At 32.3% G+C, this 20,246-nt stretch overlaps 1 protein-coding gene across 2 annotated transcripts in view; it reads left to right on the top strand.

The window, feature by feature from the left end:
- The window catches only part of LOC145693465 (protein takeout-like), a 90,492-nt gene extending 71,168 nt beyond the window's left edge, over nucleotides 1-19,324 (top strand). For both annotated transcript variants that reach the window (XM_081769498.1, XM_081769497.1), the window contains exons 2-6: nucleotides 1,444-1,539; nucleotides 6,998-7,145; nucleotides 9,307-9,440; nucleotides 11,185-11,334; nucleotides 17,173-19,324. In XM_081769498.1, coding sequence (XP_081625624.1) covers nucleotides 1,444-1,539; nucleotides 6,998-7,145; nucleotides 9,307-9,440; nucleotides 11,185-11,334; nucleotides 17,173-17,348 — 704 coding nt within the window. In that variant the 3' untranslated portion in view covers nucleotides 17,349-19,324. The remainder of the gene's footprint in view (nucleotides 1-1,443; nucleotides 1,540-6,997; nucleotides 7,146-9,306; nucleotides 9,441-11,184; nucleotides 11,335-17,172) is intronic.
- The last annotated feature ends 922 nt before the right edge of the window (nucleotides 19,325-20,246 follow it).

Here is a 20,246-nt window from a genome sequence, read left to right as displayed (position 1 = left end):
AAATATTCTCTTCGGTCCCTCTGGTCGCTTCTAGAAATAATTTCATTTGGTGGAAACTTGAATTAGAATGCTTGACATCAGATCCTGTAGACAGGACGACTCCTCGCAAAAGTGAATGTACTCTTCTGTCGTTTGACATAATCTCTTAAAATATTCGTACAACATCGTCTTTTGTGTTCACAGTATTTTTTTTTTCTACACACTGTAATACAAAATTTAATATTCTTTGAGCGTGAATCTGTTTTCCTTTTTGACGTATGACCATGCTAGTGGTAAGAGCAACAGGATTGCTTACTTTTCTAGGTCATCAATCGTTGTTTCTTTCCACTCCATCTATAACAAGCGCTGCATGTGGGACACCGAAAACTGACCTTGCCCACTATGCAGAACGAGAGGAAAAGAAATTGATGGAGAATAGTGGACGTGAATAATGCACGAGAAATTGGTTCTTAGTCGGTTCCTTTTACATATAAATCGAATGATGAACAGCATGAAATGAGTAACTCTCCGAAGAGCTTTCAAAAAAGGATTGGAAACAAAACTTTCTTCTTTCAATTGGTCAAGTATCGCGTCACACTGTGGTCCTGAGTCATTGAGAAATTTTTAATCAAGAAATGTTTACGCTTTTCACTCATTATCCCCCAAATTCGGCCGTTCAAGCTAAAACCAAGTTCATCCACCATTTGACCGAGACTTATCCTTGAACATTGTTGGTGCAACAGACATTTTCACTGAACTTGGCTATGATCCTCGTTCAACAGTTAAACTTCGTTGGTGCACACGGCCGTATAAGATACATTACCATCAGAGGTCTGGAATGTATTAGAACTCAATACAATGTTTTTACCATTTACATGCAAAAGTTCAGATACATTTAAAAATTATTAGTTGAAATGTCCCTTGTTCGCATAATATATTAATCTCAATGAAAGTATGACATCCATGGTATGCTTTATTTTTTAACAGAAAATTTGAAGCCCTTAACCCCTTTAGGATATGCCCTTTAATTAAATTGACATGGTAAAAACCAGTGGCGGATCCAGGGGGCGCGATAGCCCCATAAATAAAACCCATCCGAGTATGGAGCTCTTAAAAGTAGCTCTAAGTAGCAGTATTACAACCGACCGCCCCCCCCCCCAGAAGTTAGTCCTGGATCTACCCTGGTAAAAATCCATGGGAGTAACAGGGAAGAGATTAGAAGTACTATCCATGTGGTTTCTTTCGTTTTTTGAAAAAAAAATCAAATGAAGGACGAAACCTTGCTATATAAAGAATTTATGATTATTTAATTACAAAGTACTGTGGAAAGTTATTGTTGAAATATTCTTTTTTTTTTTTAATATTTTCCATAGTTCATTATTTTAATTATTCTTATGAAGTTATTTAATCAGAAGTTTGGAGTGGAATTGAGCATACTGAGAATGATTTTGTTTTTCTTTTCAGCTGATTTTGTACGACAATGCGATGTTCACAATAAGGACTCTTTGGACACCTGCTTATTCCAGCTGATAGAAAAACTCAGACCTCATCTTCCCAAAGGTAAGAAAGAAAAGTCTTTATTATATTTAGCAATTTGTTTTTCTCTTGTATACTAGTGGAAAATCTATTTCCACAGAGCAGAACCAATAGTACATAAAATAGTTATGATTATACTTTTAATAACATTAGTCTAACTTCTTTTGTGTGCTTCAAAACTTTATTGGCTTTAAAAATAACATTTTTCTCCTTCACTTTTTTTTTTAGGTTTTAATTTTTGGTAGATAAATATTTTATACTGAAGAAATTAGCGAATATTCAACATACCTAAAAGGTTAATAATTTATTTGAGTATTTAGCCTAAATAATGTCCGTTTTCAGAGTCCAGCAGTAATCTTCCAACATTCTTGAGGTTCATTGTTCTAGGCACATTTATCCTTTTTCCCACTATTGAAATATTCTGATGAAAGCGCTCACCGTGTTTCTCGCTTACAGCACCCAAGTTATTTGGAAAGACATCCGAGTAAGAACGGACAAAGTGTATCTTGATAGTACAGCCGAGATCTTCATATACTTTCAGCCACTACTTTTCTAGATCCCTATAGTTGTCCGATTTCGGCTCATTCCAAACCATGAAAACAGCAAAGGCAGCGAACCGTTTGCCCAGCCCGTTAAAAGCGTTGAACAATTAACAGCAAATATGAGGGGGCACAACGTATACTGATTCCCTATATTGAAATCAAAATAAAGGCGGCAACACTTTTTTAAATTAAAGGATATAAATTCTTTCTTTAAGACTTAAAGAGTCAACTCACCAGACACGTACCAGAAAATACCCGGATGATTTAGACACTTGTGCGGCATATTTAATTTCTCATACACAAATTTCAAAGAACTGAGGAAGTTGGGCAGTGCAGCAAGGGCACCGATTTCTCTGTAAATTTTGGGGGGCACAATCAGATGCAGAAGGCATATATGAGGATTTTAAGACAAATTGCTTAGAAATTATGCCAAATATTGTTTATTCTTAAATATAATAAGGGGGCCCACATGAGCTTTAGGAGAAACCAGGCCCCCTCGGTCACCCCAGGATTGGCACCCATGCAGTGCAGTGACACGAGAGCAAATGTACAGGTCGCAACAAGTCCTGGCGAGACTGTGCTTTCCCTTCACTAATCAAACATGAACTCAATACAGTCTGGGTGCCACATGTAATCGGCAATAAACAATAATAAGTGTTTCAAATCAATAACTGTAAAAAGAAAAATACAATTTTCACATAAAAATTTATAACATGTAAAACTAGCCGGATAGCAAAGCTGGATTGTTTATCTGAAAATACTATAGAATCATGCAAAGCCATGTCTGGGACAAAACATGAAGATTAGTGTAATTATTTCTTCACATATCAATTGTGATAATCTCGCAGCTGTGGTGTTAGTAAATAATGAAATGTTATCATGTAAAATTTGATGTATTCTACTCTTAATAATAATAATAATAATAATAATAATAATAATAATAATAATAATAATAATAATAATAATAATAATAATAATAATAATAATAATAATAATACCCTTTTTAATCTATTTACATGATCTGGATCAGTCATAATGTGGTAGGGTACTTAAAATTGTAATTAGTTAAAGACGAAGAAAATCATAAAAAAAACAATAATACCAATTTAAGTATGTTGAATATTTAATGTAGAAATCTGATAAATATACATAAGGAAAGTGAGAAAGAAAAGTAATATAGTGCAAACCGCATAACTTTAGTTAAGAAACTGTCTCTCCAGAGAATGACATTGCAATTTGAAACCGAAGTACAACAAATCAAGGTTGGCGATTCCATTACAACGACCTTTTTTTAAAAAAAGTTTGGAAAGTGTTATCTAATCAAACAAATATACTGTTTAATCTACCTAAAATAGCAGAAGGGAAAATCTAACGAACAGAAAGAGTCCATCGTAATGTTGATATTTGAAGAAAGAAGGCAAAGACGAATAATTTCATTAGCCTACTACCAACAAGCTCCAAGAGCTTGGCAAATATTCTTTTCCACATTGCGGTAAACTAAATGCAATTTGCATACATTTAAATTCAATTTTCGGTTTTAAATTAGTGAAAACTAATCATTATGACTGAAAAAAGTTCTCCCTTTACGTTGATGAAATAATTAAAGGTAATCAATGTGACTTCAATTGCAATAGGTAACGCCCTTGTTGCGTTGCACGAAGTAGTACTGCAAGAAGACGACTTGCGCAGCAGTGTACGTGCAAGTGTCAGCATGGCTCTTGAACGTCAAAGGAACAATATAAATAGACGTCTACATTCTAGTTGGATCCCGTGATCATCCTAGGGGAGGACGTCTTTTCGTACCATAAAATTGGTGCTTGTACAGTTCATGCTATCGAGGCGCTGACGTGTATATTTGAGAATAGTCACAAGAGAAAAGTACGCAGCGACGATTGGGCTGCACAATATGATCACATTACAGATATCTTTTCCGCATGGCCGTGGACAATTCAACGTAATTCATTGTTGGTTTGATGCCAATGTGGATTTGTCTGCATTCACAATTCGATGATGTTTGCGGAATGCTGACAAGAAGTACACATAGTTAGCGTCAGATTGCAATGATTCATAACCACAAACACCTCAGGCTATAATACGCGCAAACCTGGGGTAATGAGTGGCAGATGGTCATGCTTTCGGACAATCCTTCTTCAGTCTGTCCGCCAGTGATTCCGTGCATACATTAGACGACATCGTAGTGAGCATCTAACAGTGTGCGTCGACCAATTACAGCAGTCGAATGTTAAGTATTAGTGTGGGTGCAATATACAATCTTGGCTAGGCAACTTCACCAATGATCATTACAGCAGAGAATTTCTGGGAACTGAGGTCATACCCTTCTATCAGACAATTACGGGAGCCATGTTTCAACAGGACAATGCCCAGGCACATGTATCCCAGAATGTGCAAGTTTTCGAGAAACGACGGGCACTTCTGTTTTCCTGGCAAACACGGTCGCTTGACTTGTCGTCTATCAAAAATAGCGGAAAAAGATTGGTCTTCACTTTGTTCATTACGGTTCTCCGGCGAACGTTGCGGATGTGTTGTGAACTTATATACAAGCAGTGACACGCTATTCTCCAACAAGCAGCAACACATCTACTGTTCGTTTGCTTCGGTGCCACGATGTATATGGGCTCTTATTGCAGCACATAGGAATTTCATGCGATACTAATTTATCAAGATTAGAGGCATTGTACAGTCCTGTAATTTAAATAATTTTTGAATAGTCATGTAACGAATCTGTGGTATAAATCTTCCGAACACACGTGTATGTCTTTTTTAGTATTACAAGTTCTACAAACAGCAGTGTAACTAACATCTCATTTTTTAAATTATGTTTAGATGTGTATTTCAAACTAGTGTTATAAAGTTCAAGTGAATTTTGTTTGTCAGAATGTTTTTAGAATTTAAATCAGAAACAACCATAATCTTAATGTTGCGCGAAATGGAAATTACAATTTCATCATGCAAGGAAATGACAATCACTGTAACATCAAAATAACTAATAACAACTTACAATATACGTATGTATAATAGATAAATTGATAAATTGATTTATTTTCAGTGAAATTAAGGGAGCATTTTTTAAGTCGTTACTTGCTTTCATGTACACACAATGACCTTGTTCACATACACGTTAGAAATTTATGTACTTCACCTGAGCTCATTACAGATGTTTGCTTTAATGTATGGTGAAGAGAAATGTGTATGGTACCTTGTTTAAATTTCACCTATTTATTCCTTGCCCTACTTAGTAGTTACTATATACAGAGTAGGTTTGCGCTGATATAATATATCGCATCCGTATCCTTACCACATCTGCAGTTGCGTCAGTAACATTTCTATCTGTATTTGCACTCTACTCCGCAGATAATGAGAACAAATATCTAGGATACAGTTATTTGTTATATGATAATTATTATTTCAAAAATAATCTCTAACATCATAAGTGTAAATATCTTCTTTGTAGTTTTGTAAATCATATGATATAATATCAATAAATTTCAAGTGAAGTATTAAATACAATATCTTCCTATTCTATGTCACCTATAATAAATAAACTGGAATACAATTCAAGCAGACACATGAAAGTAATAGAAAATACGTATGAAAGTAGTAAATTGCTTCCTAAATAGAGATGTAGATTTCTGAAGAAAAATGGTCAAGTTTGTAATACTGTACAGGCCAATTAATTTCAGAGCACTCTAAAATCACTCTAATATTGACATGTCCCTATTGACATTGCCCCATAGTTACATACTCTCAAGGCGTGAGAGTCTTTGTTCAGAACACAAAGGCGAAATGGAGATAGAAGGTCTTTTGGAAAGAATAAGCCATTTTAAAGCAACTCATAAAGCAAAGAAAATCTCACGAAACTGAACTTTATATTAGGAAATATTTATTCCAAAAGAATATTCACACACTTTAATACAAGACATAAATAACTAATAATGCGTAGAAAAGTGATCAAGAAAATTCTAGTATTTTCACAAATATCCGCAATTTTATACGCCATCCGCACAGAAACTAAAAATATATCCACAAAAGCCATATTGATGCAGATACTCATGGATACATTCCTGGATATCCGCATCCGCGCAGACTCTTAGACATAGGTATAGACTATATGTACTTGACTATAACTCTACGTTTAATATAAATAAGAACAGCTTCGATATCACTTGTATTGATCAAAGTATCGTCATTGTCATATCTATTTGATCGATACCAACCTTGTCCAAAAACAAGAAAGAAATAAACTATAGATCATTAACACACGGAATAAACAAATCCATGTGCATGTGTGTGTGTGTGTGGGGGGGCGAGAACTGTCTGTCACAGAAAAAGCAACAAATTTCTAAAAATACACTTGAGCCCGGAAGTTTTCATTTACTTATTAATGTTTATCCCAATGTCGATGAAACAAAGCCGGGTTATATTTTATTTGATATTACGGCACTGTAGAATCGTGCAGAAGTTGTTAATTTGTAGGCAATGGTATTACGCATAGTAGTCACCTTTTACTTGTGGCCAACATATTCCCGTTTTTAAAATGTTAATAACAATGAGAAAAGGTTGGAGAGGGGGTACCCAGGCTTATTAATGCACCTCTGCAATATAACCATTTTTCATTATTGTCATAGCCTGTATTGATAATGTCTTACCCCTAAAGGTGATATAAATGTATAGTAATGATGTTCTCAATACACCTGCTCTGTATATAACATCTGCTAAAATGAACAATAAAACTCTTAAGTTTGTTATCGAAATATATCTACGTACACTATGATTAGAAATGTGGTTATCGAAATTACCTCGCGAAAGTACATGCTATCCAATTAGCTCCTCGATTTCTTATCCATTTCCCCATCGAAATTGCCCCAACCTGTAAATATACATATAAAAACTTAAAAGTAGTTTTGTTTGTTTATTTATAGGCATTGAAGAATGGAATATTCCTATTATGGAGCCAATGAAGATTAACAGTATTTCTTTCAGTCAAGGTGGAGGAGTTGTCAGAATTCGAGCATCTTTTAAAAACCTTGAAGTTCATGGTCTCACAAATTATACCACAACATATGCAAAGTAAGTATGATGTGTTGTTTTATATTACAACCTTGAGGATTGTAATTTTAAAGAATAAATACTCATGAAAAAGTAGAACAAATAGATTCAAAACATCTTTGGTAAAGCTTAGTTTATTTGAGAGTGGCTCTGATCCATTATGTTAATTCACATTTATGTTATACAAAAAAAAAAACTTATTTTCTAAAGTAGTAGAAGCAAATTATACGCTAATTAATAGTATATGTAGGGATCTTTGAAGACTCTTGGATTCTACATAAAGGATTTTTCAAATTATACACAAAATTATTTAATTAATTCTATAGTGTTCATTACAATATCCTCCTTAAAGTGTGCTTTTAATTTAGAAAAGTGAACTCCAAAACTAATATGTTCATATGTTATAAATTTAAAACTGTAAGATTATAAAAATATCATACAGACATAAAAGTTTTCTTTATTCTGTTTTGAAGGAGAAAATACTAGATCCAAAGTTAGAACTGTAAGTGTTTGGAACTAAATTTGATCTTCCTGAAGTTAGAATCTCAATATGTTCTCAATATGTTTTACTTGATATAAATAATCTAAATAATGGTACAGATTATTTTATTTGAATTTTCATATTTATAAAGAATTAATAAATTATTACACATTATTTTAAAGAAAAGATATATATATATCTAGAAAATACATCTTCTCATTTAGGGTCTGGAAGGTGTATAAAAGATCCTATTCTTTTCTTATTATTACTATTATTATGAATTAAAGGTGGTTTTTATCTTCAGATGAGTTTTAATGAGAGTTATGCGTCATTAAATACATGAAATGCAATTATAATGAATACATAATTAAGAGCTCTCTCGTGTCTATATGATTAACTTACGTGTTCTTGGTGCGGATGACCCGGGTTTAATTCGCAGCGGGAGCTCTTTGATTTGAGCATTAATATTTGAGTAACCGGAAGTTACCCGGTGGGCAAACTAAAACAAAAATAAATAACTAGAGCTCTTAATTAAACAAAATTTTAACCTATAGTGTACAACAAGCCGAAAGTTTGAGGGAACAACTAATACTTGATAATGAATATTCATGTAAATTTAAAAAGATTACATTATATCAAACATAATGCCTCACTTTCTCTGCTATAACCCGTTACAATGACTAATTGACTTGTAGTGAGAGTTTAGCATGGTACAGAAATTATAAATGTAAGATAAAGCTAATGATACATGAAGTCAAAGCTGCGATAAAGCTGAATTATGAAAGAATACTTGAAAAGTATGGTCCTGCCAGTAGATCTCATTAGAATTAGAAGCAGACACATATTAAAGCATAATTTTCCTTGTTCTACTGTATGCGCTTGAAAGATGGACCATAACTTGTAAAAAGGAACACAGAATAAGGATCTTTAGAAACAAAGAATTGAGAAAAAGTAAGATGTAAATAGAAGCAGACTATTGAATGGAGAAAGGTACACAAAGTGGAACTTCACAATAGAAACATGTCACTGTATATTATACTGATAATAAGGTCGAAATGTTGAAGATGAACGAGATACATTGCTCTGTAGAATGTGCTCATATTAGAACTGGCACACATGAAATGCAACAAAAACATATACTCATAAAGTAGTAATAATATAATGGTTTTAAGCACGAAAACATTCGTGACTACCATTTTATTAATTAATTTATTTATGATTATTTCTTACTCAAATTATATGCTTTAGTGATGATCACATACCAGACATTGCTATTGATTTATAATGAAAAAATTGAGGCAACATTTCAAAACTGATATTCCTTTTTGGAAAAGAGCTTCTGAGAAAAAACTTATATTGGTCAATGATTATAATATTAGTCCACGTGGACCTCTAAGTTGCATTAACTGAGGTATGAAAATAAGTAACATCCATAAAACTTAGATGGCAGGCATTTGAATAGTTGTATTAGTTGTACCCTGCGTTTTGATTCACATCAATTCCTTATTTTAAGAATCTTTAGGAAGTTTTACTTCGCTTGACCAACTTAAATAATTAGTACAAAATATTGACATTATTTTGTCAAAATGCTTTAATATTTGTGTGTTGACATATTTGAGCTCGTGGCGCTTACAAAATGAATAAAATCCTTGTTTCATTTTTAATGTAATGCATTATATCTGACTTTTTTTTTAATTTTAGGTCCGATCCAGAAAAGTTTAGATTTACACTGGGACTTAAATTTCCTGAACTCAGGATAACAGGCTATTATGAGATCGCTGGACAGTTGTTGTTGCTTCCTATCTCTGGCAGTGGAAGTTTCTGGTCACTATTAAGTAAGTTTTCAAAATTTAGCAAATGTTATAAGTATTCTTTCAGCAAAGGAATGACTTTCTTTTTATTTATTGTAAGTTTATAATTTATTCTTTCTAAATTGTGAAATGTTTGCTACGATGATCTAATCAGCGCTGTGTAACAACAAGATTGCTCTACAATGTAAATAATTCTTTTATATTCTCTCTTATTTTGTATGTATCCGCAGAAGCTCGTGTATATCATTGCTCGTGTGGTTTGCCCTACAGTCTTTAAAATAATTTATTTTGTGCTTTAGTTTAAAACTTAGTTTTCTATTTTTAAATATAATTCTGTTGTGTGAATTATATTTCCTTTTATATCGGACGTCTCTTATTTCATTCATTTCCAGAGAAAAAATAAAATCATCTAGATAATTACACTTCACTTTTAGAGTATTATTTTAAATTAGGAATATACAATAACAATTTTGTAAGTGAAAGAACTGCAACAAATCACACTTTTTTATGGTAGATACTGTAATGTGATTCAGGGAAGTTAGTTCTGACACAAAGTCATAAGCCTGGACCAATCAGATTTTTATGATTAATATTATGTACCACACTTAAGGAGTAATGTCCTGGACAGAGATGTGTGTCTACGCGTAAAAAACGATAGTTTACGTTTACGTGTCAACTATGCGTAGACAATGTAAACAACGTAGACTTAATGTAAACAACGTAGAATATCCTTAATAGAATATGTCAAAAACACGTAATTTAATATGGCATCGTGGACAATAAAGGAGCTTTCTTTTGACGTTACATTGCGAAATTGCGTACAAAATAAAATGCTTAGACCAGCGAATAGTAACTTTCGAATACTTAGTTTCGTCTTGATGAAGGAAAATGAAAAATATTATGCATTTTTAAAATATGCAAGAAAAAAATTGACAAATACAGCAGATTCAAGACTGAAAGCCCACAGGTGAGAATTAGTTTTGTAAGTTTCATTATAAAAGCAGTGCTTGAAGTGGAAAATCTAAGGAAGTGGTATGTGCAGAGCAGAGTAAACATACAGATTAGATAATTCCCTCTACTTTTTATATGTTAGTCGTTTCCCTAATCTTTCGCTGCACCGAAGCAAAACAACTGAATGAGGAAATATGAACAAACGAGCAACGAAATTCTTCCTTACATTTGATAGTGGTTGTCTACATAGTCTACACGGGAAAAGGTGTAATGTAGATTACGTATAGATTACAGTAGACAATCGCGTAGACGTAAAATTATAGTTTACGGCACATCACTGGTCCTGGATCAAAAGGTTAGTTTACATCGTACATGTACTGTTCTTTCCCACGGGAACCTAAGTCTCATACGGGAAATTCCAGAATTATTTTCATTTATATATAATATTCGTTAAAACACCTTGGCTTGTTGCTAAGTGGAATAAAACGTATCAATCAGTTTCCCTTCTAAATTTATTACGACGCAGTAGGTACTGAGATAGACGGTGTCTAACAATAACTGTCACAACAGACAGATCTTTTTAAATAAGCATTAAAGGTAAATGTTATTAAGTAAATTCTCTTTTAGTTTTGGCATATTTTCTATATAACTAGTCTGTATTAGGAGGTCAAAAATATTTCTAATAATTTCAATCCGTACTACGTATAAAGGGTTTAAGAGGTGTACCTCTCAGTCTGCATCATTAGCTATTTTCCAAGACTTTGATAACTTGTTTCGAGATAAATAATATTCAGCTTTTTATTGTTATTTTTAACAGATGGTGTTTCTGCCGATTCCTACAACTGGTTGGAAGTGATACCAGGTGAAAAGGGCCCGAAGCTGAAATTGAGCAACACAAGAACTGATTTTGATATAGGTCGCATGAGAGTCCGTCTCAATAATTTATTCAATGGAGACAAGTTTCTAGGTAAGCAATAAAATGAAAATTTATTTAATAACCTCATACCAGATAATTACCAGAGTTTTATATTAATTTATACAAATGTAATACGAGTAAACTATACATAGAATTTCTAATTCTCCGAAGACATGTTCATGTGTAGAAAAATGTAAAATTACGAACCAATACTTATTTCTTACTGCAATATTTACTTGATATTAGTATGTATAATCATCATTTGTTCGTATACAGTTGCAAGTGCACAAGATTTATCAAATTACATATAGACATATACAGTAAGTAATAACGAATAGCTTGATCAACAGTTGGACGTCAGTTCTTCGAATTATATTCTTTAATGGCCGATAAAGGACAGCTGAAATATGAAAGAGTATACGATATCTTGATGAATATGTAGACTTCTCACCACGAAATAAATTACTATCAGAAAAGTTGATTTGACTGATTAAAGTTTAGCGTCTCATTCAATAGCAAAGCTATATGGACCTACAGTTTAATGTGAGATCCGGAGATCATATGATCTTCTATCTAGAATCGAACCCAGGTCTCACGTGCTCAGCTACTATTAGGAAATACAAACAATGTAAGGTATAGGAGGAAAGCAATATAAGATGTAGGGTTAATTATTATTGTCATACATATATAAGTGAACTATATTTTCAATTTAAAAATTAAAAGTAAACTTTGGGGAACGGTAGCTCAGTGGTAGAGCGCTTCCCTCTGATGCGTAGAGTCCCTAGTTCAATTCCCAACCAAGTTTGTGGTGGAAAACATTGTGGGTTTTCTCGGAGTACTCCCATTTTTTCCTACATTCTCATTCCACCAATTATTTCAACTTTATTCAGTTGCCTTAATCATCTGTTTCCCTTAGCTTAAAGGGCATAATTGTGGGGTGTTAAACTGAAAGATTTCATTTCACTTCATTTTAGAAGTAAATTCCAATATTTAATTTGGTAATTATCTAGTAACAGGTGGCCAACACTAACGAAGACAGAAAATAATGTGCTCTGCGGGGCTCTAACCAGCCTTCACTCGCTTATGCCCGCTGTCTAAATTAAATGTTATTAACCTAACCAAACCGAATGTGAATATAATATTACAAACAAGTCTGTCAAAAACCTGGCCCCTCAAAGCTAAACAATAACCTTTAATTTTGAATTTAAATAATAATAATAATAATAATAATAATAATAATAATAATAATAATAATAATAATAATAATAATAATAATAATAATAATAACAACAACAACAACAACTAGCATGTATTAATTGTTACAATGAGGATTGGTCTTAAAACTCCGTTGATTATAGGAACTAGTTCACTACGTGGAATGCTCTTTATTATAGGATACTAGCAGCGTTCACCCCGCTTCGCTGCGGTCACCCCGGAACGCAATAAACTTTGTTACTTAGATAATTTTTACTTTTTCGCTTTCAAGTGATATGATAAAAACCATAGAAGATTGCAGTAAATGTTAACATTATATCGCCTGTCATTTATGTTAACCCGCCCCGCTTCGCTGCGGTCACCCCGGAACGCAATAAACTTTGTTACTTAGATAATTTTTACTTTTTCGCTTTCAAATTGCAGTAAATGTTAACATTATAGCGCCTGTCATTTATGTTAACCCGCCGAGTGACACGGTCATGCGGGTTGCATATAAATACGTTTATTTTTATACCTATGATGAACTAACAAAGGATTTGTACGTTATGGACACTTGAATGGTCAATTATCTCAAGACACTGGTAATTAAAAATTAAAGTGATATGATAAAAACCATCTAGGGTCCAAATCCTAATAACCCCCCAAAAATGAAAGAAATTGGTTCAGCCGTATTAGCGTGATGAGCTAACAAAGGATTTGTGCGTTCTCTTTTATATAATAGATTTTTTTTTACAAATTGTTAAACACTGAATTTATTTTTAAATGATTCAGCAAATGTTTTACAATTTTTGAACACGATTGTTGCACTTAGTTTGTATGTTGTAAATCTACACATTGTTGTATGCAACAGCTTTTATATTAATAAACAATTTGAAAGATTAAAACCATGACAACTTATTTACGCATTAAATACTCCAAATTTTTGTGCAGTGTCTGCGGACTTTATGAGGAAGTTCACGGACGGTGCACGGAAAGTTATGGTTTGAAGACACAAACTCAGTAGTTACTAAAGCAAGAAAATGAAAATAAAACTAGTTGAATTACCGTCTGAAGCTCATTTCTTACTGTTTTTGTTGTTAAGAGTCCCTATCACTGCGAAATTAAAATACCGCTAATTTTACAGTTATTATGTGATATCTTCAAATAGATAAAAGAGAATCGAAAAGTGGATCAAGACCTCCCTAGACGATGTTATTTTGCATGAGGTACCGTTATCACGAGTCACCTAATAGCTTTCCGTTTGCAGTTATTTAGAAACGCGAAAATAAATTACGATTTTCTAAATGTCTGGAAATTGAAAGCAGATAAATGAGTCATGATAACGATATCTCACGCAGAATAATATTGTCTAGGGAGGTCTTGTTCCACTTTTGGATTATCTTTTATCTATTTGAAGATATCACATAATTACTGTAAAATTAGCGTTATTTTAATTTCGCAGTGATGAGTCCTCTTAACATGTTAGGACGTTGTTTCCCTTTTTAGACCACCTTTATGCTACTCACTTTGATACAATCATGACAGAAATCTTAGAGTTACAACCACGACTCAGAACTTAACATGTCATATTAGTAAAGAAGTATGTACTTTTCTCTTTTTTTTTAACGTGACATATTTGTAAACGAGTATTTATTTATTTAATTCATTTTTAGTTTTACGTCTCCAATTACGTTTTCTGCCCTTTAGTCTGCTTTCGATAGATCCATATTACTGTTGATAATGCGCATTATTGTAGTAAATTCAAAAGATACACAATAATCTGTCCGTCTCTTTTTCTTTTCGTTTTTCTTTCCTTCTTGTTAGAATAGACTATTTTTTTTTTTTTTGGCAGAAATCGATCTATCAATTCCGCTTCGCATTTATACATAATATTCTACAATATTTAATAAGGAGGTAGATTCAGAGTGCAGTTTTGAAAAGAAAACTTGCGAATTGTTAAAAATAATTAAATTTCTAGCGTATTAGAATTATTTCCATGCTTGAAATTATCTTAGCAAATAGTTAAAAGTTTATCTAGGCCTGGTGAAACGTTTGCACGCTGGAAGTAACAATAGAAGTAAGCTTTCGAAACACAAAGGTTCATTGTCCGTACACAGAAGGCGATATATATATAGTTAGCCCCGCAGTGCAACAAAGTATATATAGTAAAATATAAGGGAAATATATTTACGTAATATAAGGGAAATAAGGTTGTCATATGCGGCTTTTGATAGAGAAAATTTTCCTAACTTTATTCCCAAAGATTTTCCTCTCACACAATTCTGAGATATACAGCCTGTCAATATAATATAAAATAAAAGAACATAGTAAGTAAGAAGCAAGAAATACACTGTTTAAAAACTTTTAAACATGTTGTTCGTTATTCAATGGAGTAACTACCTATATTCCATTTTAAAATCTTTACGTTTTATTTAATGAAACCAATAGTGAAGATTTTGTAAAGCTAAAATACGCTTCTAATACAGGGTATCCGGAATGGGACTGGCGGTTTTTAAAAATGTAGTTTTAATATGGTCAAAGTTGCAAAAAGAAAAACCTGCATTTTAAAGGAGAACTCAAAAAGTTTATTTGGTCTTACAAGTCTTTCTAACTCAGTAAACTCCACATGAGTTCCATTTGTAACTCTTATAATATCTAGCCTGAACTCAATCTCTCTCCATGTATTCTGTAACATCTGAGGTGCCATTGAAGCAATCACATTCCTAATACGGTTCTTCAGTTCATCAAGGTTACGCACCTTTTTTACCAGGATACACAAGGTCTTTCACATACCGCTACCGGAAGAAGTCCAGGGGGTAACATTAGGAGAGCGTGGAGGTCTCCTAATTGCCCATCACGGCCTATCCAACGGGTAGGAAATTCAGTATCAAGATACTTCCTCACTTGTAGGCTCCAATGTGGCGGGGCACCATCCAATTGGAATATCACTTGAGGTTGCAAATGTTGTAACTGGGGAACAACAAAGTGTTGAAGCGTGTCTAAGAACACATTTCCTGTTATGGTTTACTCTATGAAAAAGAGGGGCCTATAACTGCATTATGTGTTAAAGCACGCCAAACATCCAATTTAGAACTGTCTCTAGAATGTTCTATGTACGCATGCGGATTCTCAGATCCTCATATCCTAACATTGTGTCTGTTAACACAGTCAGACAAGTGAAAAGTTGCTTCATCAGAAAACAACGTTCAATAGAAAAGTATGGTCATAATCAGTCCTGTTCAGAATTTCAGTAGCAAATGCTGCTCTCTGTGGCTTATCGCTGGTACTTAATTTCTTGCAACAATTGCACCTTTTACGCGCGCAAACGTAATCGTTTGTGTACCACATCGTGCACTGTTGACTTTGGAATTGTCAATTACCTGCTCGCTGCGCAAATTGACTTCCTCGGACTACGTGAGAAACACTCTAATTGTTTCCACATTTTCTTCCACACGCGATTTACCATCGCTGTGTTGTTTCACTACACTTCCCGTTGATAAAAATTGATACTTCCACGCCTGGATACTGTTGCGTGATGGAGAATCCTTGTGGTAAACAAGTTGAAAGTTTCGTTGAGCTTAAACAACACTTTTTGTCTCTGCAAACCATCACATGCATTGCGCCTTTTCGACTGCTGACACCATTTCTATTTATCGGCGATACTAGCGCCGTCACCGGTAGTTGTTCAAGTATGAAAATTTGCTGAACAAAACTTTTTGAGTTTTCCTTTAACATGAATGCTTTTTCTTCTGTATCTCTGACATATTAAAACTACACATTTTTAAAAGCCGTCAGTCCCATTCGAGACACCCTATATATTTGTGTCATTAATAAATGTTTGAATACAATGCCTAAGATTGAAAAAAAGAAATACCTTACGTGACCTATACAATAACCTTCGGTTAATATTTTACATATAGTGTCTACAAATTTAACAATTTGATATATTCAGGTAATTTAGCGTAAAATATTTTGTGGGTTATGAATTTTACACAGAAATAAGTTCTATACATCACAATTTACATGTTATTAGCGTTGTTTCTGTTGCTACTATTATAAATAAATTAGCAAGCAAGAGAGAGCACGTACTTACTTTATACAGTTTTACTTCGGAGCAATTACACTGGTTTTAGAGTTTTTTTAATATCTTACAAGAAAATGAATAAAACTAGACGTACAAATTGGTCTAATTATATCAAAGTTATTGAAAAAATAATATTATATTACAAGATTGCATTTTTGATGGAAGTTTACTCTGAATAGTTCTTGCTTCAAAATTATAAACACGATAAGTTCTCCAAGAAATTCTGTATTTTCTCAGCTGCTCGAATAGTGAAATGCAATACTTACAACTCCTTCCTTTATTTAATAAGATTTATTTTCACTTTGCTTACCAGATTGTTGTGTGGAGCAAATACTCATAGTTTAATTTGCACGTTCTTTACATTTCTTAGTACGATGTTGCTTTTTCTTTTTTTACCCTTTTTTTGACAACTTATTAATAGATATTAGAACGATTTTAGTGAACTTAAATATCAACTTTGTAATTGATTGCTGTTACTATTTCGAGAATTATTTTCCTTTTCTATTTTGTAAAGAAATCACTTTACAGGGCAAATGATCTGGCTAACTTAGTTAAAATTACCTTTTGCGTTTAACGTCTAAAATCATATTCTTCTTTCTTTTAATTTTCAGGAGACACAGTTAATTCTTTCTTGAACGAAAATTCCCAGGAGATAATTCGGGAAATTAAACCAAGATTCGCTCGAGAAATAGATAGTATAATCTTGAAAGTTTTCGGTGATGCTCTCGCTGCGCTACCAGTGGACAAATGGTATCTGGCATCATCTAAGAATCAACCAAGTTCCTAAAAAGAAAATATAATAATACTAGTTACAACATCAAGCGTATTTATGCACATCGTGTCACCATGACAGAGTAGTAGTAAGCAAATAGAGCTATGTGGATGCTAAGTAATGTTAATGTGATATTTGTATGTGATTGTAGGAAGATGCTGTTTTGTGTATGAGTAGTGCTGCTTAAAGGAAGGAAATGTTGCAGCTACAAAGACTATTTTTGTTAAAGCTTTAGATTAAGAATGATATACTTAATAAGATGTTCCTCGACTGTATTAAATTGGCTAAGACGGACAATATAATGTTCTGTGATGTTTTCTGAGACCTATAATCAAGGTTTGAAATGTGATTTGAGTAATAGGTTACATAATATACATGAACATCGTTTTATTATTAGTCAGTGAGTGACAAATGAAGAGAATTTACAGAATACAAAATAACTTTTGTTAGAAATTGGAAGTTAATTTTAACAGTTACAATAACAAAGATATTAAAAGTGTTGAATATTAACCGATGCTATTATTAAAAAGGCAGTAAAAAATCATAGTGAAGAAATGTTTAAGAAACAAACAGAACTGCAGCAAAATGTTTCTTTTCTTATTTTTTCTTAATTTATGAATTTACGGGTTCTTTCAATCAACTGTAATATTGATTATGAATAATGTTTTTCATTTACATAGAACTAAACTTTAATGTCAGTACATGATTTTCGGCCTATCGTGTTGTGTGTATATCCAACGTAGATAAGTACAATATATTTATATATTCTATATTAAATAAAGAAATCTTTTTAGTTACTGACTTAAGGAAAAAACACTTTTAAATCTGATATTCAAAGAATTCCTCGTAACGCTATGGAAATCTTGTAGAATAATCTAGAATAATTTGTTCATTTTGTTTGACCATTTATAATGTTGCATTGTGTTTGAAACATAAAATAAGTTTAAAACTATATTTACGATTCTTGGAGTTTGTTTAGATTGATGAAATGTTGCTTTAATTGTTACAAATATGTACGATCTTAAAAATAAAGGTTTATGTAGTATACATTTTATTTTGCTGAAACTCAAAATGAAAGATAGCATTTTATGATTATTGTTATCATTTGCTAAGTAACTTGTAATTTGTATTTTATGAAAGGGATTGACTACAGGTTTACATTTTTTATTCATGATTAAGTTATCATGTGATGTTATAGTTTAAAGGAAAAGATTGAAACGTAGAATTAGAATGTATCATCAGCAGGAACACACGATTTAAATACTTTTGTGTGAACTGGTGTCTTAAAACTTTGTTCGTCAATAAACACTCTGTTTCTTTTCAGTATAAGCACAAGTGATAATCTTTTTTCGTTTACACTATTGCTTCACTTGAACTCTTGTAACTAACATTGAACACAATTAAACTTAAGTGGTAACACCTATTTACAGAGAATTATCACGTAAGATCTGAAAAATTCAGTTTTTTCTATTTATTTGTTAATGCTGTTATGTCGTAAAATAAATACAATGTAACTCTACTGTGCATTTAATATATGTATTAAATGTTTGTTCTGCTGACCATCCTTTCTCAGTATTTGCGATCTCAATAATTCCTTTATAGCATGTGGAAATTTTGGAACCTATTGTAAAAGATATTAAGTTATCAGCAGCAATAAAACAAAGTAAAGTTTTCCATTCTGTAACCTCAACAATTAAAAGGAGAGTAATTACGAAACAAAGCAAAACAGATTTCACTTGTTTATCCAAAAGTTTTATTTTTTACTTACACTGTATTTCATCTAGATTTCAAGACACCATCAGAGGATAGGCTTACGTAAATCTGTTGTTTCCTGTCATATTAATGTGGAGACCCAACTAGTAAAATGCATACAATATAAAATGTAATAAAACTAATTACATTAGAACACAAAATAAAGCCAATTTAATTATATATTAATAGTAATTTGTATCACTGGTTTTTCATACTTACTATATTGTAATATATATATATATATATATATATATATATATATATATATATATATATATATATATATATGTATATATATATATATATGTATATATATATAAGCAATTACATTTCCATGAAATCCAAAAATTCAACTGGTACTAAAGAAAGATTTTTATTTACAAAATGGAAAAAATAAATTATTAACTCTGTGTCCTTTTTCTAGAAAAAAAGTATCTCTCCAATGTTATTTATAATGGCAAATTGAATAAATTGAAATACTAGGTTATAAAAAAGACAGAAACATATGAACAAATGGATATTATCCTTTCACGTTACTTTTTTATATGTCACTGTGTGTGTTTTGTTGTTATATTATTAATATTTTGTTATTGTGTTGCGACCGTAAATAAAGTTTATGTTTAAATAATAATAGTATGTGACTTTTCTTAATATTTTATTCAAATAATGGCTATTAAGGCTGACTAATAACAATTTAATTTGGCAAAAAGAAATTAATCAGTATTTTATAATAATTTATAAAAGTGGAATCTTCACTCCATCAACTTGGGCTTTAATTAGAGATACACGATTTTTCCAAACTTTAATCACGAATAAAATTAATAAAATGATGCAATGAGAGATACAAAATGGATGAAGAACCAGGATAGTCTACGAAACTTCTATCACATTTGTTTTGATGACTGGTTGATTTGGAGTTTAACGTCCTTTTTTTAACGCAGATACAATATAATACAGTTTAGCGTTAGAAGTTAGTCCCATCCAATATTAAAACCGGGTGGTATAACGCTACATACAAACCTAATTTGATACATAGAGCTACGGGTCAGACTTGTATTTCCAGTCACCATGCCAACCTGGATTCTGGCACTTTTCGAAAACTGGATATCTAGCTATCTGTCTATATGTATGTATGTATCCATGGAGGGGATTACAGGGGCT

This window comes from Thermobia domestica, chromosome 8, assembly GCF_964235325.1.
Source record: "Thermobia domestica chromosome 8, izTheDome1.hap1.1, whole genome shotgun sequence".
Lineage (NCBI taxonomy): Eukaryota > Metazoa > Arthropoda > Insecta > Zygentoma > Lepismatidae > Thermobia > Thermobia domestica.
Note: the sequence above shows the minus strand (reverse complement) of the source record. Positions and strands in the feature narration are given on the sequence as shown.